The sequence below is a fragment of the Leptidea sinapis genome, chromosome 28 (genome assembly GCF_905404315.1).
Source record: "Leptidea sinapis chromosome 28, ilLepSina1.1, whole genome shotgun sequence".
NCBI lineage: Eukaryota > Metazoa > Arthropoda > Insecta > Lepidoptera > Pieridae > Leptidea > Leptidea sinapis.
In genome coordinates, this window is record NC_066292.1 from 1499334 (window position 1) to 1523473 (window position 24140).

Here is a 24140-nt window from a genome sequence, read left to right on the forward strand (position 1 = left end):
GAATTTTCTAGAATCTATGATAATTAACATCGACGACAATCATAAAATATACTACTCGGTAGAGTCGATTTTAGATAGATTTGTTGTGCGATGCGATAGATGCTTCTACAACATGATCTGAGAAAATGACTAAACAAAAGTGTTACAAAAAGAAATTTTAAAAACCATTTATGTGGTAAAGGTTTACTATTGCATAACCGACAAAAAGACATCACACGTCTTGTGACTCGAGCTCACCCCCAGTCTATTTTGAGAATTTTATAGTGACGAAATTTTATTTAAATAAATGAGTGCTCTTGGTAGATTTTGACGTTGATTTCAAAATTGTATCTATCTTCTATATATATAAAATGAATTGCTGTTCGTTAGTCTCGCTAAAATCAGAAAAGCTGGAACGATTTGGCAAATCTTGGTCTTACATTAATTGTGGAAGTCCAGAAAAGGTTTAAAAGGTGAAGAGTTTAAAATGAATAACTAATTAGAATTTTTATATCTTTCTAACTTTCTCAGGAGTTAAAAAATTAACTTGATTTTAGGTACGAGTAGAAGGTAGATTGTACAGTTTTTAACTATCCATCAGATTATTTTTATGTAGCTAGTTTTAAATAAAAATGTTTAGGTTGGAGAGTTTCTAAGTCTTCACGATTTTGAAAATATTATCTCATAAGATACTTTTATGATGACTGAAGAATATTTAAAAATATCGCCATTTTACTTAAAGTAATGATTATTAGTAATGTTGTCAAACAATGTACAGTATTGGATCTGCCGGCTAGATTATGGATACCACAACGGCGCCTATTTCTGCGTGAAGCAGTAATATGTATACGTTACTGAATTTTGGTATGAATGGCGCCGTAGCTTGTGAAATTACTGGGCAAATGAGACTTAACATCTTGTCTCAAGGTGACAAGGGCAATTGGGGTGCCGCTCAGAGTTTTTGGGTTTTTCAAGAATTTCATTGTAATGGGCAGGACGTATGAATTACCATTAGCTGAACGTCCTGCTCGTTGTCCCTTACTGTCGTACAAAAAATATTAAACACCTTGGTTTAGTCTGTTTTTTTATATGGATAGTAACGCAAATTGTTTATTATATATATCTACCTAAGAAACGGAGAGCGATAGAATATAATTTGACGAACGCAGATTTTGTTAACGTCAATCAATTACATTTTGTTCATAATTTATTTCATACTAGCTGACCCGACAGACGTTGTTCTGTATATAATAAATAAAATAATGTTTTTATTTGAATTTGTCAATAATATATCATAACATCAAAAATTACTTCGTAAAATATGCACCCTGCTGTCGTAATGAAATTGTTTCACAGCAGAACTGTCAAACCGTGCGTCAATAAATTCTCTCATATAAATTATGTATGGACACATCAAAGGAAAAACAAATTTGTTGTTTTTATTTAATTTAGCAGCATTTTCCTATTTATTCACCTTTTAAACCTTCTCTGGACTTCCACAAATAATTCAAGACCAAAATTAGCCAAATCGGTCCAGCCGTTCTCGAGTTTTAGCGAGACTAACGAACAGCAAGTCATTTTTATATATATAGATTGTTTGATGTTTTAGTTCATATTTTTTGACAAAGAACTCTTCTTTTCGATAAGTTACTGCTTATCATCTGTCAGTGAAAATGATACCAAAATCAGTTGTCCTTCGCAGATAACCTAGAAGAAACGAGTATGGAATATTGTTTATTTCATCAATTATATTATTTTAATTTAAAATTACGGGAAGACACAAAATATTAGCATCGCAAACCGCATTTAAATTTGTTAAGCTAATTTTCTGATTAACGTGCAAAAACTTACAGTAAAGTGGCAAACAAACATTCAATAGAATATCTGTTGGTCTCGGTTATCTTACTACAACGTGTATAAATTGTTTTTATTTCATTTAAATATTTTAATTTACACAACGTGAGTACCAAATTAACGACATGAGTACCTATTACGAAGTGGTGATGAATGTAAAAAGAAAACTTTTGACATTCATAAGTGTCATTTCCTTGCCCTATACAAATAAAGTGATTTTGATTTGATTTGATTTTATCATATTTATATATAATATAGTGTGACCATCAATAACTAGAATATAGTACTATATTATTCTTTGCCATCAGCTGAAGCTGGTCTACGCCAATGCTACGGTATAGCTACAGTGTACTACGAACTGAGAAGTGTAGGTAAACGTAGACAAAACTCGTAGCATACTTTCCAATATTATTGTGTAATCTTTTAAATTTCATACTATAATGGTAAACAGGACACGATCGCCGCCGCTATGTCTGGCTTTCTGTTCTGTAAATTAGGTCAGATAATGAAGGTTTTCTTTCTTTTTATTTAGTACGTAGTAAAATAAGCATTTACAACTTGTAAATGAGTACTTCAATCGAGTGTGTAATTGGTAATGGCTTCGAACAAATACTGTGTTTATTTATTCACCTAAATATAGTTCCTTTTAATTATTAGGTGATTTTTGTATATTTACTATCTTTCTAACTATAGATATCACGTATTTGAAAGGAATTATTTGAAACTGCAGACCTAATGATTACGTATTTTATTGAAAAATTATAATGCTTAGATCTTCGATAAACGTGAATGTTATGTAACGGACATGTCAAATCGAATTATTGTAAAAAAGAACCAAGTTCGGATTGTTTTTCACGCATATCATCAGTACTTCAATAAGACTCCATGATTACATTAATAACTGTTATCCTTGTATGGAAAATCTTTCTTAAAAATATATCGTTTTCATATAATTTCGTTTTAATTATTTAATTTAGTTGTATAAATACTTGATATTAGTCATGAAACAAAAATACTGTCATGCTATTATATGTGATTTTATATGTCTAGATCATATTTATTAATTCAATTGTATAACATAACACTTCATGTTATAAATAGCATGATATAACTAAACTAAGATTTCGGTCTGGTTAGTAGAATCGATAAAATGAATAGTAAATAGAGTCATAAAACTACTGCAATGCCTTCGATCCACGTCAGTTATGGATGTTATTGTTTGATACCATAGTAATGGGTAGTGATGGGGTGATAATTAGAATAGTAATCGATAGAATAGGTTATAGAAAGGGTGGCGTGGTCGCGAAGGTAGCGGATTGCCGCAGCCAGTGCGGCGTCCTTGCCTCGGCAGCAGTAATACGCGGCAGTCACGCGAGCGGGAGCCAGGTCGATAGCGGACAGCCTCCGCGTCAATTATTCAGCACGCGAGACCGACCACCGTGGCGCGACCACGCCACCACAAAGACAATCGCACTGCGACACCTACCGGCCCACCGCCGGCCGCCGCACTGTATCCTCGCAAAACAAAGCCAGAAGCGACGGAAGCCAACGAAGCACACTTAATTGTTATCACACCAAACCTTTGAGCGACGATATACTCGCGCGCGCGGTGGTCGCGCGTTACGTAAAGGGCGCGTCGAGGCGCGTGTGTGCGCGGGGGAAGGTCGCGCGCGAAGTGCCGCTACCAAGTTATGCAACGCGCCGCCACTGTCGCTCGCCGCGAGTATCGAACGCGAGGGACGCAGGCCCGTGCGCGCGCAGCCGCATCGATACTCCGCCCATAGACCTACAAATGCGAGGACATAGCCTAGGTGGGCGACCTCGGCGCACGACTCTGAATCCGATGCTCTAACGGTCACAAGTAAACCTCAACTTGAAATGTAGCTCATGGACGAGACTTACTTGTGAGCTAGAACCACAACTGTTGCTGGTCAACTAGTCAGTGGAGAGGATAATGTCCGGAATATAAACAGTGTCCTCTATTGAGCAGCTTGGTATAGTTCGCCCCGCCCGCTTGCTAACTCGTAAACGCCTGCCGCAGCGTTCGACCTCACGCAAACCAGTAATTGACATGAGCCAAACCAGACTACGTTACATACCAAACATCGTTGAAGCACTAATGAGCTTACTAAACGAAATCTCCTTACAATAAGCAACGACAAAATACTTGTTCAAAGTTTTATTAACTTACTGTGAGCTATTATAATATTATAAAAAGATTGGAATTGTCATTCAGCCCAATATCACGAAGTTCCCGTTTGTAGGTCAAGACAAAACAGGCGCGAGGCCCATTTCTTTTATTACATTCTTTGGCAAATAATAATTTCGTTTGTAATTTGAATCTCATTTAATATACGCAAATTTTGACAGAAAGTAATTTACATTGTTACAATTAGTATTAATGGTACAGAGTACTCTGTTCAGACTAGATAATACTACTCTGTAAAAACAAAACTATAACTTTATTCATGCATCGTATATTTATTTTTTGTAATTGGAGGACAAGCGAGCGTACGGGTCACTTGATGCTAAACTCAGTGATCACCACCGTGTAGAGTATGCTTTCTTGCAACACCAGAGGAACTACAAGATGACTGCCGACACCTTGGGAAGGTTCCTGTGTCGTATCGCCCCGGAAACATGGCACTAATGGAATTAACTTATTCCATAGTTTGGTTGCACGTGGAAGAAAGTTACTTGAGAATCACACCGTGGAGGAATGGGAAATCCCGGTGGAAACTATGATTTTGAAGTGTATGGCGTATCACAATTCCATTGTGGAATTCAGTGACAGAAATCAGGTCAATAACTCTTAGGATCACTCAGTGATAAATGAATAGAACACATAATGAAACGTCGTCTTTACACATCTCCAACCTGGATCGTTTACAGTATACTGGATCCTAAATGATTCAAGTATCGCTGCGAGACTAGACCATGATAGAAATACTCTACATATGGCTGGTCCTGCACCGCATAAAGCGTATATATACCTATATTATATCGTCCCGCGTGAACACTCGCTTAGCTTACACGTCATAACGCCTGCCGCCGTCCTTCCAACATACCGGCGGAATGACATAATATATTTTCAACCTTTGGCTCAAAATGTTGCTACTTGAAATGTGTTTGAATGCGCAATTTGCAATGAACAGTTTAATGACGGGGTACAGTGTTCTATTTTCCATAACCAACTGTGCTGTGGCTGTGCTAACATATCTGACCACATGGAGGCGCTATGAATCAGAAAATAGATCGTAATGGAAATGTGCAACGTGTCGCGAGCTAACATCCACCGCGCCTGTGTCCACCGAGCCTGCTTCTCTTGAATATATCATGAAGGAGCTCCGTATGAAGCGCCAGCTGTCCAGCGTGCTTACGAAACATCAAAAGGGAACTGTCTGACCTCAATGACACCTGTGTGTACACGAGCCAATAAGTGGACGAGCTTAGTGGTAGGCTAACCTAAGAAAGTTGAATCCAGGTTAAAACATTCTTTATAACTTCTATTGAACATCCACACATAAAATTTTTCCTTACGCTAGATACCTACAATCAAAAATCTTTGAATATTTCAAAGCTCAGCTATGACTAGTGAGAGTCACAGTGCCTACCTAACTAGAAAACCAATGCCGCGCCGTAGCTAGTGAAATTACTGCTCAAATGAGACTCAACATCTTATTTCGCAAGGTGACGAGCGCAGCTGTAGTGCCGCTCAGCATTTTTGGGAATTTTCAAGAATCCTGAGCGGCACTGTATTGTAATGGGCAGGGGAGGGTATCAATTACCATCAGCTGAACGTCCTGCTCGTCTCGTCCCTTATTTTCATGAAAAAAAAGCTAATGAAGTATATCGTAAAGTCTGTAAGACTTCTTACACAATTTACTTACTTAATTACTTACATAATTATATTGAAACATGGTCAGATGAAACCATATCTGACTCCAGAGTTCCTGGATGATCGGTACCTAGTTTGGCGACGTGACCGCGATTATAGTTTAACAAGGCAAACAAAGGGCGTTTGGCATTTTAATAGCTACTCGTTAACATTTGCAATTTAACTCGACAGACAGGTTATACCTTTGGATATGTTTACGCATCAACCAAGCAAATACACGTAAGGGGGTTACTTTGTATGTCTGTGCTATTTATTTGTGCTAGCAGATTAACTACATGTCATTTAGCAATCAATTGGCAAACTTCCTCACAAAATTAAATTATGCGTCGTCAGTCAACCCTTCCAATGCTATTTTGTTTTTTCTATGTATGCCTTGTCTAATTACATTCAATAATAAGTGATGAAACTATCTGTAATGCGTTCTCAAAATACTTTCAAACTTTTGACCTTCAAGTGGAATTGTGCAGATGGAAACATGCCTTACAAGTGATGAAACTATCTGTAATGCGTTCTCAACATACTTTCAAACTTTTGACCTTCAAGTGGAATTGTGCAGATGGAAACATAAGCTGAGAAAAAAATGCGATTATTTTTTACCAACGTTTCTCGTCTGCCTGTCTTTTGATGGCCTGTTCTCATTTTCAAGCAGCCATTCACAAGATTGCTGTTTTTTTCGGGTTCAAAACAATAAATCCACGTTACGTCTCCTGTGACAATGTCATAAACAGCATTTGAATGTCCGAGATCGTACTTCATTAGCATCTGTGAGCACCATTCCACGCGAGCCCGCTTCCACCCCGCTGTCAGTTCATGAGGGATCCAACGACAACAAACTTTCAATTCTTCATGTGAAATTTTCTGGTGATTTGGCTCATACCAATCCCCATTAGTCCTCGAATTGTCTCATAGGTAATACGCGGGTTTTCTCCAATTAGCCTTTTAACAGTAGCCACATTATTTTCGTTGACGGCAGTTGTAGGCCGCCCTTAGCGAAATTCGTCATGTAAAGAAACCCAACCTTTCCCAAATTCAGCAAACCATCGCCTCACGGTGCTCAAGCAAGGTGCTTCTCTCCCAAAAGCATTTTGAAGACGAGCGGCACAGTCTTGCGGAGAGAGAGAACTTTTATAAATACATAAAAAATCATCGCTCTAAAATCTTTTCGCCTTAATTCCATTTTCGTTGCGTACGTAGAACTTTGATGTGTGATTAAAACAATAATTGACAAATGATTTCCCGCAAATTGTTTTTTTATTACTAAAAAGGTTGCAACGTTTCAAAAAATATAAGATTCGAAATTCAGATAGTTCCGATTAGCTAGAAGTGCAAAAATTTTAGTGTGCCCCATGTATTAAGTTAGTTACTTTAGTATACTTTTCTTTTAGTATAATTTACTTTAGTATTTTTTTTTAAATCGACTAAATTTACCCTCATGAAGGAACTTCGAATGATCCGAAACTAGTCGGTATCAACGACGATGAATCGTGACAAAAGCGGATATATATAAAATAAATAAAGATTAATCTGTGTTTGACCGATGTAGTTAGCTCCATTATTTACTTATACAATGTATTTGTCCAGTTATATTTAGAATACGCTTGTGTGATTTGAAATAAAATTCATTTTCAAAAAATTTAACGGATCTTCACTCGATATTTTGTAATATGCAAAAACTACAGCATTTCTTGATCATCTACAGACAGCTTATATAAATTAGAATCTCTGAAAAATCGAAACGCATTCAAGACTATCTTTTTTATCTTATTTACCTACATGGCAAATAAACGAATTTTCTAGAAATTGTGCTAAAGGCATAAAAGGCATTTGTTTTCTCAAAAAGTATTCTTTTTGATGTCATTTCTAACACTGGTAGTGTTTCCGCTTCGGAAACAAATGGCGCTCTGAGAGAGAAAGAGCGGCGCAAGAAAGTCTCCCAGCATTCTGATTTTGCGCTCTTTTTTATAAAACTAGGACTTTTGACCAGATCATATTGATTATCATAATGTTGACACCAAACAAACAAACTTGTTAAGCCTACTATTCGGCTAAGTCGAGTTAGTAAGTCTGTGGGGCGTTGTTTACAAGATCCCAGAAAATATTCAAAACAAATATACACGAAATACAAAAAAAAAATAAAGTAAAGGTTACTTGTTAGTAATTGATGTTATGTTATGTTTAACGGTTGGTTGAATCACAAGTTGTCATAGTATTAATTATCAAGTTGGTAAGGCTTTCATAAGTAAATTCGTTACAACTCACAACATTCTGTGACTTTTAGAGGCAATAATTCCCATTTCTGTCCCTCATTGTTATAAAAATGATAAAGATAATTGTTAAGAAGCGTTAAAAAGTGCTTAAGGAACTGTTAGGAATTAAGCTTAAACACTAAACCAAAACACGGTACGTTCAACATTGAAAAGTTGAATACAAAACACTGAAAAGGTTTCCTTAAGCTCGTGTTCGCTCGTTTATTGTAGCATAAATTTACAAGAATAACAATCAACTTTGGGAAAACTTTGACCAGTGAGGTTAGAAAAAAGTTTTTTATCAAGGAATACTTGAAGACGGAAAATTTATTTTTAAGTTACTCATACAAATTGTACGCGTTTTACGAGCCCGATTGTTCAACTCTTCAAGAAAAGTATTTTCGCATATGTATAAACTTGGCATATGCAAACTTGTAATAAAATCTCTTTCACTGTACTATAAATTGTATCTGGCAAGTTTTTTAAAGTCAAATAAACGTTATTCAAATAGGTTTAAACTAAGCGCTTTACAAACGTCAATATTATATATAAAAGTAGAGGTCGTGAACATACAAAAATTATACTCAACTAACTAATAATAAACAATTTGTTATGTTTTTAAAGTGATAACCCTCACTTCTAGGATTAATACACAAATAAAATTTGAACAACAAAATTTTACGAACGATACGACACTCGAACGGTTAGCTCAGTTGGTTAGAGCACTGGAAAGGTTGTGGCTTCATTTACAGGATATAATTTACAATTGATAATCTGCTCAACCCCAATATCCGCATATTAGGAAATTGACTTGAGATGTCGCTCTTGTAAATCTCAACAAATTGTTTAGATATAAAAGTAAACTAAAATATAGGTAAAGTTGATCCTGCAAATGAAGCCACAACCTGAGAGTTGAACAAAGCATACAAGATTTTATGACGATACATCACTCGAACGGTTAGCTCAGTTGGTTAGAGCACTCACACGGAACGCCAGAGGTCGTGGGTTCGAGTCCCGCGTCGTTCATAAAATTTTGTTTTTCAAATTTTATTTTTGTAATTAATAATACTCTTTTAATATAGCTGTAATATAAATACCAAATTAGTTTGTACAATAAACTTTATCGTATAATGAATGCATTGGTTTCGATGACATTAAAAGGCATAAAAGGCATTTATTTTCTCAAAATTGATTCCTTTAGAATACATTTTGATGTCATTTCTAATAACTACTAGATACTACTACTGCTTCGGAAACAAATGGCGCTCTGAGAGAGAAGAAGCGGCGCAAGAAACTCTCCCAGCATTCTTTTTTTGCGCTCTTTTCAATAAAAATATACAATATTGTACAGTCATTTATATCGCTATAAAATAATCACAATCTAGTCCCAGGCTGTCCGATCATTTAGATATTCAGTAGTGGAATAATAGGAATAAATAAAAAAGATACATATAAGAAAAATGTTCTTGACAATTACTTTTCATTTGTTTTCCTCTCTGACAAAATGAGTGAATCGAATGAAGAAATTCGAACATAGTTTTATATTTGTTTACAAATAAGGAATAAATATAAGGAAGCCGCGATTAAGATTTTGCCGTTTTTGGACCCAACGCAGTGTGTTAATAAGAGCAGCACAGAGTTGGTTTACGGCCGTTTTCAATAACGTATCTCTAGTTACATTGCTGTCACCGTTTAATGTGTTGCTAACACACATTATTTTAATAAATGTATTTTATCATATGTGTATGTAATATCTAATATATTACATATACATATGATAAAATGATACAGGAGTAAATAACGCACAACTTGATTTATCTAAAAATAGAAATATTTATTGTTATTATACAATTAAAACACTCAAAAAATATTTACACATTGTGAATCTACTAATCGACAATTCAAGGTTTTTTTTACTTGCAATATTTTAGTAGATCGACACTGAATTACTTTACTTAAGGTACACTAGTTACTTTGTGAAAATTATTTCTTTTCATTACTTTTAAACAATTAGAAAAATATATCCCTCTACATGCAGGCTTAAATTCTCTCTCTCCGGTGTGCTCCTGTCAATGTCATTCTTCATGTGTCACGTCATACTTGTTAGGCGGCGTAGACATACTCGTATATTAGGCTATGTACACAACATACAGTGTACAAAGCTTACATATATACTACATAAACTAGTATTTTATATTTTATTTCATATTTATATACGTATTAAAATGTAACACAATCAGGTATTACACTAAAACACAGAAAATTCAGACAATAATTATTACTCTCATACAAAATAATTATAATATTTATTATTTCATAACAGAGTCGCGGTATACGCGTAGTATGCGTCCCGCAACTAAATAATCTGAAATTCTGCGGGTAGGCATAAATATTTTGGTCATATGATCTTAACAAAATACTTGAATGACATTCGATTATAACCATTGAAAGTATAAGCTCATGCATCTCATAACTTTAATTTGTTTTAAATAATATTCTGAATTAATTTCTAAAGTATTTTTGTATTGTAGTGTGTAATTAATGTAGTTTATAGTATCAGTGTTTGTGTAAGTTCTTTATACGAAGTGACTCTTGACTCGCTCAGTCGGAAAGTGTTTTTTTTTTTTTTTAATTTTATGATTTCTTTTTTATGTATTAAAAAACTTATCATAACACATTTGTCTGATTTTTTAATTACCTATTAAAATGTATGATCTGTGTTTTATTTACGTGTTTACCCGTTCAGAGGTTGTAATTTTTTTTTTGTTATTTTCTTGAAAATTGTGTATTGTAATAAGATTAGTAGCACTATAAACGTGGACCAAATCTCTATCACTATGATTTATAAAAATTGGTTAGGTTAGGTTATGTTAGAACAGTTAAAACAACAGAAACGAATTCTAGGCGTTTCCCTTTCTTTCCTCCCCATAAAAATGTCATAATTTGTGGTTAGGTTTTTTATCTGGAACAGTGCATTACCTTGTAATTAGAGTGGTAGCATTATAATCGTGGACTAAAACTCTATCAATTTAAATATTTATTACATAATTCGTGCTATGGGATACTAAGTTTTAACCCAAATTTCATTCAATGATGTCTTTTTTCTCTCTAATCCGATAATCGGACGACTATTCATTCGTCCAGTTGCCGGACAAATAGCAACAGCCTAAAACAAAATTACTCGTCCGACTTCTGTACGAATGATAATAAATGATTTGTCCAGTACCCGTATCAATAGACTCAGCCTTCTTTAATTCTTTGTTTCCTTTGTTATTTGTGTTATCCTTCTATGAATGGCGTATTATAATTAGTGAAAAAGTGTTGGTGTTTTTCTAACTAAGGTACTGTGTCCAAATTATTTGAGTAACATTATATTCACATCCCATACGCTAAAAATGACATGATCTTATCTATCCCTAGTTATGTCCAATATAATTATAGTCCAATGCTTTATGTCGATAGGTTATTGAAAAGTAAGTAAGCGTAAAAGGATAGCTTTGTCTACCTCTAGTAAGTTAAATTAAGGATAGATAGGTTATTGAAAACGGCCGTTAGGTGTTTTCAATCCGTTTTTTCGATCCGAAGTCTAAAAATTTCTACAACAACGAGATCATGTTACAACCAGATAGCAAAAAGTCATCGAATCAAGTGGCCGTTATTATATACAAGTTGTAAAATGTAATCAAATGTTCCTACTTAAATAAACAATTTGTTATTTTTTAAATTTATAACCCCCACATCTGGGACAACCTCACAAATTAAATTTTAAAACAATATTGCGACCTCTCGCGTTCCATGCGATCGCTCATTCAACTGAACCAACTGTTCGAGTGACGTATCATTGATAAATTGTAATTGTAATTTTAACTGTAATTTTCTGTAATTATTTAATAAAATGATTAAAAACGTCAAGTTAGTTACACAATTTTTATAAATTAAAAGGACACTTACCTGAAATACCACTTTTTCACTGGACACTTTCTCATTGCGTGGCGTTATACTCAAAGCGCGGGCAATACACAACTGAAAGCAAACTCGGCGTTATAGACGCGTAGGCAGTTTTGTTTCAGACAATTTTGGAGCGTGATTGTGAGTCCAGTTGTTTATTGTACGTCAATTGGTAAAGTAGTCTAGTCTAGTCTATCAGTGCGTTCATTCAATGTCGCCTTTGTAACTCCACGTAAGAAGTTTATGAGACATAACTGATTACGGACGGACAGGTGGAAAAAGGAGTTACGCTTCCGGAACAAAACCAAAACTTAACTGTCGCCTTAAAAATACTATGCATTAAGTACTATTTATCTAATCATCAATGGCTGGCCGGTGTTGGCTTACATTTCAAAAAAACATTTTCATAAAATGATCACATAAACATTAACTGAAACATACGTCTGTGAAGTCAGATTATAATGATAAATAAAACACACCAAAATATAAAAATAATAATTTTATTCCATTCATATAAATAAATACTTATTATAACTACACGTAAATCCTTCAAGAATAAAAAACATCCAAAGTTTGAGAGCTTTAATAAGAACAATATAATTCCCGCTACCCCACTAACCGCTAGGATTATTTTTATTTATTTAATACAACACAAAATCCACAGAACTTAAGTAAGGTTATAAAATACTATTGTAGAACTTACTTCTAATAAAAGATTTATAATAAGACGTATTTTTAGGCCTTGCCCATATAGAAAGAATGAGGACGAGCGAAAGCCAGCCATATTCTACATCTTTTTTTATTCCTTTTATCTAAGCTGACCACCAAATTTAGATACCTAAGTTATATCTGATAATAATTGATTAATATAATCATTACTGTGTTTCCGTCTGAAGGGCGTCGTAGCTAGTGAAATTACTGGGCAAATAAGACTTGACATCTTATGTCTCAAGGTGACGATTGCAGTTGTAGTGCCTCACAGAATTTTTGGGTTTTTCAATAATCCTGAGCGGGACTGCATTGTAATGGGCAGGGCGTATCAATTACCATCACCTGAACGTCCTGCACGTCTCGTCCATGATTTTTATAAAAAACAATATCTAAAATCATTATAAAAAGACAATTGAAGAATATAATTGAAATTGGCATCGATGCGCTAATGTTTAACATTCGCGATCGCCTATATATACCTATTATAATATTGTCAAAGAATATGTAATAGTACAATTAAATATTGTATACCTACCTAGTAAAATAACAAGCTGTCGAATGCGGGTTTCAAATCGTTTTGATTAAATGCCAAAATATTACGCCCCTTCCGTTAACAAAAGCCTATATCCCCCACCAAGATAAAGCCGCATATACAATATAGCTGACCCGGCAAACGTTGTTTTGCCATATAAAGTATAATTCACGCGATAGTTTTATAGGTAATAAAATATTGCCTATATTATAGCCTGTACATCATTTTGTTCTATTGTCAATAGTTTTTGCAGCGCACGCAAAAATAGGTTTCCGATTTTACACCTTGTGTTACAAAATAGCAATTTTATTACGGATCCCTAATTTTGAAAAAAAAAAACATAGCCTATAGCCTTCCTCGATAAATGGACTACCCAACACTGAAAGAATCATTCAAATCGGACCAATAGTACCAGAGATTAGCGCGTTCAAATAAACAAACAAACAAACACTGCAGCTTTATAATATTAGTATAGATAATTTATTCAATAATATTTTAGTGTTAATAATTAAGGAAAAATTTTATCAAATAATAAATCTACTTATCTTCCTGTCGGAAGCGAGGTTAACTGAGCGCCTTTACGGAAGAATCATATTCAATCATATATATATCATAAATTGTATTGACGAAATTGACCAGCTCAAAACTAAACTACGAAGTACGATCTCATTTCAAAACGTACTACGCTTGAATTCACAAAATGGCGACAAAATATTATCTATGCTACAAATAAATGGATTCTATTTTCGCAGCTGTCACTATGGTATCTGTCACTATCTGTCATTGTCATAGTTTGACCAGTAAAAGTCAAGTTATTTAAATTTTTTATCTGGTCTCGTTGGCTTTTAACGTATCCATACACAGCTATTCACGAAAACAATTTAGCATTAATAGATAGTTTGGAAAGATAGGATTATATCCTGAGAAATATCTTTTACTTCTTCTGTTTCCATCATCTGTTGAGAATGCAGGAAAGTGTGTGTTGAAGCAAGGTCTAAGAGGGAGCAAGCTCCCTCTCACATTCCCTTTATTGTTTCTACACATCATAGCAAATCTCAGCTGCAGCTGAAATACTGCAGTCTTTAAACCATTATATGCATTAAATTTTTTGGCACACACATTATTTAAGTATGAAATATCACAAAGAGATTTATATTTTCCTTAGCAGCACCAACTGCTAGACAATTGATGAACACAGGCCAGGTTTATTACTTTAGTGTGTGTGTGACAAACTACTTCTTACACTCACGATTTGTATGTCACCTTGTATTAGTGTGCGTGCATTGATCAAAATGAGGTTAATTGTCAGCCTCAATTTTTTTGACATATTCACAGGTGTCATATCTAAATGTATAAATGATCTAAGAGATTTTCATTTAAAGAACATAGAAATAACTAGTTCATCTCTACCAAAGTCATCAATAATGATGATAAATTAAGTTTGATCTCCATGCAGATTCAAAATCCGTATTTTTCATAAAGATATTTTCTGGTACGCCACAATTCAATTGTTGTAGACTATTTGGCACTTATTCTTACCACCAAAACAAACACATTCGACTCAGGCTATTTCAAGTTACGTAACAACAACAGAAAACAACATAAAAAAAGTCCTTGTATTAAGACAAACGATAATTAAAATAAACATTAATATTATCATAATTATCTGAGAACACAATGCGGATTTAAAATATTATGATCATTAATGGTGTTATATAAACATACTGGTTAAATGAATTCATTTTTATTAAATAATATTATATAGCTGCTTATTTTTTGTTTGTTTGAAAATACAAATCTGTTTATCTTGGGATAACTTTTACGGCCGAGCGAACAAATGTGTCGATCCTCTCACAGCTCAAGATAAAAACCCGTGTGTCCACGATATGCTACCAACGAATTCTTTCGTATTTTGGACACATAATGCGAAGAGGTAACGAGAGCCTGGAGAAATTGATCGTAGTTGGGAACACAAATGGCAAGCGAGCCCGAGGCCGATCTCCTACCAGATGGACCGTCCAAATAAGACTCCAGGTCCCCGAGGTTTAGCTCCGTCGTCAGGGCCGCGATGGAAACAAATAGTTCACTCCAAGTGTGGACCACTTGTTGATGACAACGATCCTCAGTCATGAGGGAACGACTAGAGAGCAAATTATTATTAAATAATATACAGATGCTTATTTTTTGTTTTTTGAAAATACAAATCTCTTTATCTACTGGTCGGCCTTCAATGGTTATTTTGTATTCGTTGATGATAAATTCTTAAGAAATAGTACAGGCTGTACAGAACTTTGCTAAGCTTTTCAGCTAACCTCAAGTATTGATCAATTTGTGGAGTCGGAAGAAAGAGTCATCAAATACAGCTTTATTCAATTGTCTAATGGTTAGTTAGTAATATCACAGTACAAATAATAGAACAGTGGCGTAACTCTGCGGTCTCCTTTAAATGTATACCTACGTCTGAGCGAAGCGCTAGGGTTGGTACATATAAGAAAGATTGACAAAGCGGACAGAGCGGCACAGCTAATTTAACTCGGACAGTGACCAGTCTCGGCGGCGTGAGGCGTGGCACTCAATAGTTTTGTCTTCCCAAGATTGCTTAACAATTGCATGGCTTACAACCGTGATATGACTTACAAAATGCCAAAATATTTATGTTATAAAAAAATATGTGGATTAAGTATATGTATCTAATTTTATGAAACCACTATATTTTTTATCTTATCACTATCTTTTTATCTAATAGCGGAAGATACAAGCAAGCAAAAAAATTTGTTAATTCTTTCTGGACTCAATTTTGCATGTTAAAATATAAATAAATAATAATAGTTTTAATTTAATGTAATCATAGTATTGTACATATAGTCATAAGATATGTTATCCTCATTAGAGTAAATATATTATAGTTAAATAACTTATTCATATAAAAATATAAAGCTCTGTTAATAATAACCTCAACAATTTTCAGCTTATAGAAACACCTTCTAACAAGAGTCTATTAATCGCAAAATCATTTCAATTTGCTCATTTACTGATTTCCTTCCCTTTCCATTGTTAATAACTAAATCCCAATCTTCATAATTGTCTAAGCCACACTCAGAGTCAGCATCGTCTACACCAACTTTAAACTTAAAACCTCTTTCCTCTCTCGTGTTGTCATCAGCTTCAAGTCGAATTGTTCTAATGAGTTTTCCAAATGTTTCCTGGAACCACTTAATATCTGTCTTGCGGCGAATATCACTCACTATCCAAATTGGTTTAACTGTAGCTGTAAATTAATAAACATATTAATAGATAAGAATAAAATTTGAGCTATATAAACATTTTAACAATAAATTTTTTCCATGTTTTAAGGTCGAGCCAGTAAAACGTCGTCTTTACAATAAGCGGTTTATTAGAATTTTTGTAAATTGTTTACTTTCCATATTACTTCACTTAATATATGAATATGGTATTAGAAGGCAACCATACCAGGCGACTGTTGAAGCTCGACTGGCTTGCTGATCGTTTGTGTTAAAAACGATAGTAACCGATTGACAGGTTACTGAACAAAGAAGAGGTTAAGTTGTCAGGAGACAGATTAGAGAGAACCAACATTGTCTATGGAATTAAAGTAGAGTAGACTTATGGTTAAAAGAAAGGCAAAACCAAATTGGCTGCAAAGAAGTTGGTTGTCATAAATAGAACACAACAATAGTTCAAGCCGTCCCACATTATAGCACTCTACAAGTGCAGGTCGGAACAAATATGGAATATTGTTGTCATCTCTTACTTGGTGCAATCCAGTATAAGCTCGATCCATTTTATAGTGGAATTGTTGGGGACCCAGTGTTTGTTTTTTTTTTAGTAATAATATTGACACACTTTTTACACAAATTATATTAGCTATTAGCTATTTGGGCTTTCCCCAAATTAGGCATATATAGCCTGTGTTATGGGTTACAAGACAACAATATATTTACAATATACTTACTTAAACATACATAAATAAATATAAACATCCATGAATCGGAAACAAACATCCATATTCATTATATAAATGCATGCACCTACCAGGATTCGAACCCGGGAACTCTAGCTTAGTAGGTAGGATCGCTAACCACTCGGCTATTCAGGTCGTCAAAGTGTTCTGTGAATGGCTTGATCACCTGGCATTGCAGTTTGCATAGAGATGTCACTTCATTGTACATTGTCTTATACAACATTTATAAGTGCTATGAAGCTGTTTGACCTAATTTCTACTACCCTACATACAACCAAGATGTGGAATGAGCTTCCTTGTGTGGTGGTTCCAGGATGATATAATATTGGTACCTAAAAAAAGTATGTACACCTCTGATGTGGCAACAGAGTGTGGTCAGCGGTGATCACTTAACATCAGGTGGCTATACACTCATTTGTCCTCCTCTTTCATAAAAAAAAGTATAATATAATTGTAAGAATACAATTGTATCCCTAATCATTTATAATAACATTTTTATTTATTTATTTATTTTATCAAAATACACACTATCATTACAGTATATTCCAATGCGATAGAGGTACATACAATATTTCACTTTTTTCCTTTTTCCTTTCCTTAAATTTTATAACATATTATAAATAACGCTACTCTCGTGAATTCACCCTGAGTGCAACAAAACAGATCCGTCTGTGAGGCTATATCATTAATAGTATGAAGGGCACGCGTCACCGCTGCCTGGCTTAACAAGTTGGTGCGCGCGTATGGCACCATCAGCAACGGCGGCCAACGTCAGCGCCATACGTACCTATCCGGAACAACAAAATACAGTCTACTCAATATATCCGCATTATGCACCTTCCCTCTAAGTATTTTGAATAGATATGAGATCAGCGCCAGGTCCCTTCTTACCCTCAGCTCGCTGTATCCTACCATACCCAAAATAAATAATGTCGGGTACATAAGTGGATAAAAAGGGTAAACCCCGTATAGCCTCATATACAGGTACTGTATAAATTTATTTTGTATCCGCTCTAACATTATACTGTACTTGGCTTCATGAGGAGCCCAGATAATGGCGTTGCATTCTAACTGGCTTCTGACCACATTATATAAAGCTATACACATCTAAATCCAAACCAAATATAATTGTTATTCCAAAAACAAGAGAACTACAATACAAAACTTTTGTGTGCAGTTGAATCAAAAATTGTGTATAATGACCAATTCCTTCTAAATTCAAAAACAAATATAGAATCCCCATAATAAAAAATAATACTAGATATAGATGCTCTAATCTAATCTAATAATAATACTTCATAGTAAGATTGTATAATCTTATGAATATACCATAATTCTTATTTTCTTTTGGTTTATATAAAATCTTAAAAAAAATGTAGAACTTAAATTATTTTTAAAAACTTATGTGACAAAAGAAGTAAATAACATAGTGGAATACCTTCTTCACATGCAGCTTCACAAAAGCAGCCATAATTTTCATTCCTTTTCTTTTCACTCCAGTTTATCATATCAAGTCTATATTGTTCTTTGTATGAATTATCACTCAGTAAATCATTCAAATTTAAATTCATTTCTTTCGCCCAATAACTCTTTATTGGCATTGATATTTTTATGATTTCACAATTATCTCCTAATCTGAAAATTGGAAAAAAATGTTATAATAATGTTTAATGTTGAAAAGACTCATTCAACATAAATAGATACACCAAACGAATTTTTAACGTGAAATGTGAAATAAAATAAATACCTTTCTTTTAGTTGGTCGGTAATAAAATCTTTTCCACACTTTCTCTTACCACTGAAAAGCAAAATGATTTTGGGGGGCATTTTTAAGTAAATACCTACTGTTATAACTATAAGTTAACTAGCTAACTGGCTAAGTTAAGGAATAAATATCATTATTTTATATAGCAGAGTATTCGATACAAATATATAAAAAAAATATGTTTTACAGACTTTAGAAGACTCTAAATTTAATAAATATATGAACAAACAAAATTAACAAGTTATGAACTCAGAACTAGGAAGTAGGAGTTCTTAATTCGTCAAAAATAATTTTGAGATTCAATCTCAGTTTCAAGTTTGAATTTGTCGCTCTGAGAATAAAATTGAAGTTACTGAAACTGAAGTCCGACAATGTTTTAAGTTTTGACTTTAGATTGGTCAGGAGTCAGGTGTCAATAATGACGGTTGACAATTGCATAAATTCTTTTTTTATTACTGGCACGGGATGCATGTTCGTAGTACTGCGCACTGTAGATGCTAAATGGTTTAAAAAATCTTAATTTTCCTCATTAGATGACTAGTCACTTTTCAAGTAGGCTATCTACATAGTTTTTTTTTATTATGTTTTGTTAAATGTTTAAAAAGCCCGTGACTGCTGAGTTGTGATATTTGTGAATGAGTACATTATTAGTATTTTTCACAAGAGGGCGCTTTTTCACAAACAATTAAATTCTTGGATTTACCATAGATGTCGCTAGTATATTTCTTAAGTTATACTTTACTAGTTACTACAAAACAATTATAAGTTAGCCAACAATAGATTACAACCTGAATTTGACATTTCAAGATTATCTAGATTTTTCGGTAATAAAAGTTATCTTTAAACTAGGCAAGTACTTACCAGTAGGTACGATACATAATACTATATAAGTAGTTACCAATTAGGTAAGTACCTAATTACCTTTTAAAGTAGGTAACTAAGTACCTACCCACCTGGTAATTATTAGGGCAGCAATTTGTTGAGTGTAAACCAACTAGATTAAGGTTAAAAATAAATATTTTTCTCACAGCGTAAATAGTAACCTACCTACCTTAGGGCCTACGCAGACCGGGACGGCAAGGCAAGGGATTTTAATTTTTACTAATGGACATTCAACCGTACTGGTACAGAAATACGACATAAATTGCTATGCTTTAAAATGATGCCGTGGCATTGAAAGGGATTTTATCGCAACACGCGCCACAGGCTCCCGTGGCGGGATGCCGTGGCATACTGCGGTAGGCAACGGCATGCCACGGACTCCGGCGCTCGTAGTGATATACTGCGGGGTGCGGCGGCGGGAGTAGAGAAGCGGGGAATGCACACCAATATTGACCATCCATTTGCGCCCGCGTCTTTGACGACTGTGCTACGTGATTTTTTCGGAGACCAGTTTTTTACGTTTTTTATTCCAACATGGAGGAAAAATTAATAACTTTAGTTCAAGACTATGATTATTTATATAATATGTCATCAAAACATTATATGAACACTCAAATGAAGAACAATGCGTGGAAAAGAATTGGAATAGAAATGAATAAAACAGGTAAGTAAATATTTTTGCACTATAATTATATTTTAAGATTTAACACAGTATTAATGTCTATTTACAATATCGTTTTGCCATGGAATAGAGCCCTCATCAGACCTAAAGTAATCTTTAAACATCTCCCGTACTGTCATACCATCTAATGCATTGTTCATATTATTATCGTTTTCTAAATTAATGCTTACACTTGCTATATTTTGGCTTTCTGTGCTTGTACCACCTATGATGAAATTGTGTAAGCAAGTACATGCTAAAATGATATTATCAACATATTTTGGTTGAACCTGAATTCCTTTTTGACATAATTCGAAACGTTCTTGAAGTATACCAAATGCATTTTCGACGATACGCCTGGCTCTACTCAAACGATAATTGTATATTTTCATTGCTTCATCTGTCAATCGATCGCCACTAAATGGTCTCATAATGTTTGTGGTTAACGGAAAAGCCTCGTCTGCTACAAAAACATACGGCAACTCAAGATCTGTCCTCGGTAAACGTTTTTTTGGGGGAATATCGAGGGCATTAGAAGTCAATTTTTTTCCAAATATTGAGTTTTGCATTATACCTCCATCACTATTTCGTCCATATGATCCTACATCTGCAATCACAAATTTATAATTTGCATCCACAACCGCTAGTAGTACGATACTGAAAAACTTTTTATAGTTTATGTAGAGACTTCCACTATTGCGAGGTGCTTTTATCTTGAAATGTTTACCATCTATTGCACCGATGCAGTTCGGGAAATTCCATTTTTCATCAAATTCCATCGCGATTCGCGTCCATTTTTCCCTTGTTGGTTTTGGCATAACACTAGGTCTTAGGGCATTCCAAATGACTCGGCGAGTTTCATGTACGATAGAGCGCACTGTACTAAACCCCATGCGATAGCTGTAACCTAGAGACTTGAAGCTACTTCCCGTGATCAAAAATCTGAAAGATAATATAATTAGGGGTAAGTGAGGCAGAGTGAAAGACAGGGCACAGTTAAACAAAGTCAATTAAATAATACAGTTTACGTATTTATATATAATTATGAATTCCTCATGATATTTTTCCGTCACCGTAATGCCAGTGGTAATTTCTACTTAGAAAAAGATTAGCTCAATATAATCCCATAAACACAGCTGGTGCTAACCTAGTCACTATCTAAGGCCTTTTCCCATTACCTACTTATTCTGTTTCTATACCATTTTACCTGCTTATGTTTTGTTTTAGGTGAAGAATGCCAGAAAATATGGGGTAATATACGTAATAATTTTAGGAAAGCTCTGAATAACAGAAAAACAAAGAGTGGTGACCCGTACACAAAGCGACGCCCTATCAAGTTTGAAAAAGAGCTGGAGTTTTTGAAAAAATTCATTCAGCACAGAAAACAAACCTCGAATCTGGACTCCTCTTCAGAGGATACGCAGACTTCTTTCGCAGAATCCGCTGTCAATGATAATGATGAACGTTCAGTTTCGCGAATGACCAATGATTCACACCATTCCTTAATAAGACCAGAACCTACAACAACTGCTGAAATACTAAATAAATACATTGAATCGAAAAAGGAGGTGGACCCCATTGATTCGTTCTTTCAAACAATGGCTGCCACAGTAAAAAAACTACCAGAAAGAGTGCAGGTCCAAATAAAGAGACAAATATTTAATGTGGTAACTGACGCCGAATTAAAATACATAGAGGGAACTCCAGCTCCAACATCTGAAGATGTCTCTAGCTATGAAACCACCTCAGGCTCTGGTTATGAAGCTGCTTCGGGGTCTGGCTATGGAACCGCCTCAGGCTCTGGTTATGAAGCTGCTTCGGGGTCTGGCTATGGAACTGCCTCAGGCTCTGGTTATGAAGCTGTTTCACGGTCTGTTTATGGTACCGCCTCTGGCCCTGGCTATGAAGCTGCTTCAGGGTCTGGCTACAAAACTGCAGTTTGTGAATACGAAACTAATCTAAACTAGTAGGTACTCTAAATTAAGTAAAAACAAATAAAGATCCAGGGATTATCAGTGAGAAGGTTTATCAGTGCAAAAACTTGAAAATCGTTATTATGTGTCTACAATACATGATTGTACTTGGCAAAAAATATTGTTTTTTTTTTTTAATTTAATAAAAGAAGAAAAAATAAAACTTATACAATCATTTAACTACCCACCTCAAACACAAGGATAATCTCTGATCGGCTTCAATGGGGTTGCGAAAATTGGTCCTCTGTTTTTCGATATATGGTCGACATATATTCAACAGTGCTTGAAATTTCTCATAATCCATTCTATGATAGTCATAAAATTTTTGCACGTCGTATTTTAAATCATTAAATAAATTATTGAATTCACCCTTTGATTCCCTTTCTTTCCATAAATTATCAACCCAAAATCTTCTTCTATCCCTATTATTAGCCTGTGCACCTTCTTCTTCATCTGCAATAATCGATATCAACACCAAATCCCAATCTACCATTTTAAAACTGAGGCACACCAACACTCGATCAAACGCAACTGAAGACTAAAAGTGTATCAGGCAGCAGGAGTCGCTGAGGCGTGCTTTGTCGTGCCGCGGCACGCCGTGGCATGCCGTGGCAAAGTGCTGGAATGCCGCGGTATCTAAGCGGCCAGTGTGCGCTGACTCACGGCAAAATCCCTTGCCTTGCCGTCCCGGTCTGCGTAGGCCTTTAGTGTCGAACATACTAATAATAATAAGTCGTTGTACCTATATACGTCAATGTATGTTTAAGACAGTAATTATTAGTTGACGGTTTTGTAGATAATGGGTCGGCCAGGTCCGTAGCTCCAGGATTTTTAAAAACTTGATTAACTACCTACCTTTTCCGAAAGTTTGTCATACTTACAACGACGATACTAAGGTACATATTACATATTATAGTAGTACGTATACTTATAAACAGGACTATTGAAATACCTACCTTTCGTATTTATCTAACTTTTAACTACACTTATAATTTGATCATAAAAGACCCACTAAGTTTATTAATAAGATTAAATACAAAGTCGTGTAGGTAGAGGTGAAAAAATGCGCTATTTGAATGTCAGACGATAATTTAAATGTAGTAACAAACGCTTTTAGCTTACAACCTTAATTGACTTAAAAATGTTTATCAATTCCCTATCTCGATACGATCGTACTACAATAAACGAGAAAAGGAAAATGAGTCGTATATTAAAGATATTCGATACAAATTTGGAGTTCAAACGAAGAAACATGTTCCTTTTGTCAATAAGAACAAAGTTTGAAGCACGATGCACGCTCACGACTCGAAGAACAACTCCGGACATGACATTCCACGTTCCGTTGTAGATTAGAATGGGATGGATAGCGAGCTCCTTGCCGAAAAAAACGAGACAAGCGACCGCGGAGTAGTCCACGTGGACTGTTTCGTATCAACACAGGAGCAACGACCAATAGAAAACGGTACCGCTAATGTATTTCTCACCTCCGCACTCACACCCGGATCGCCACATATTCCAACAAACGAGCGAATGTCAACCTTACACCACGCGGTGGAAATCTAAAATCCTTTGTACATCCGGCGTACAGTCGTTTTCAAAATGACTTAAAGTGTCACGTTTACGTCAAACTCGTTCGTATCTCGTAGAGCATAAGGCGTTCCGTGGAACGTGAAGTTGTTTGCGGCTGTTGAATTTAAAACGATTCCCAA

General features: G+C 34.8%; 2 protein-coding genes across 4 annotated transcripts in view; both read right to left on the minus strand.

The window, feature by feature from the left end:
* LOC126973091 (phosphomevalonate kinase) overlaps positions 1-19281 on the minus strand; it is a 77121-nt gene extending 57840 nt beyond the window's left edge. Inside the window, exons 1-4 of one of the 2 annotated variants that reach the window (XR_007731259.1) lie at positions 18898-19281; positions 18589-18785; positions 16122-16436; positions 11929-12000 (exon numbers count right to left, since the gene is read on the minus strand). Coding sequence is in view for 1 of the 2 variants with exons in the window: in XM_050820226.1 (XP_050676183.1) it covers positions 16153-16436; positions 18589-18785; positions 18898-18977 (561 nt within the window). In the remaining variant the exon portion in view is untranslated. Of the gene's footprint in view, positions 1-11928; positions 12001-12409; positions 16437-18588; positions 18786-18897 lie in introns of those variants that run through there. The other variant, XM_050820226.1, reaches the window with a different exon arrangement.
* Positions 19282-20466: 1185 nt separating this feature from the next.
* LOC126973086 (uncharacterized) lies at positions 20467-23138 on the minus strand. 2 transcript variants are annotated; one of them, XM_050820220.1, is made up of 3 exons: positions 22620-23138; positions 21186-21400; positions 20467-21065 (listed from the first exon to the last, which is right to left on the minus strand). In XM_050820220.1, exons 1-3 carry the CDS (start codon positions 22922-22924, stop codon positions 20512-20514), a joined length of 1074 nt encoding a protein of 357 aa, XP_050676177.1. In that variant the 5' UTR covers positions 22925-23138; the 3' UTR covers positions 20467-20511. The 2 variants fall into 2 exon arrangements, with proteins under 2 accessions (XP_050676177.1, XP_050676175.1); XM_050820218.1 differs by having other exon boundaries at positions 20467-21400.
* Positions 23139-24140: the final 1002 nt, after the last annotated feature.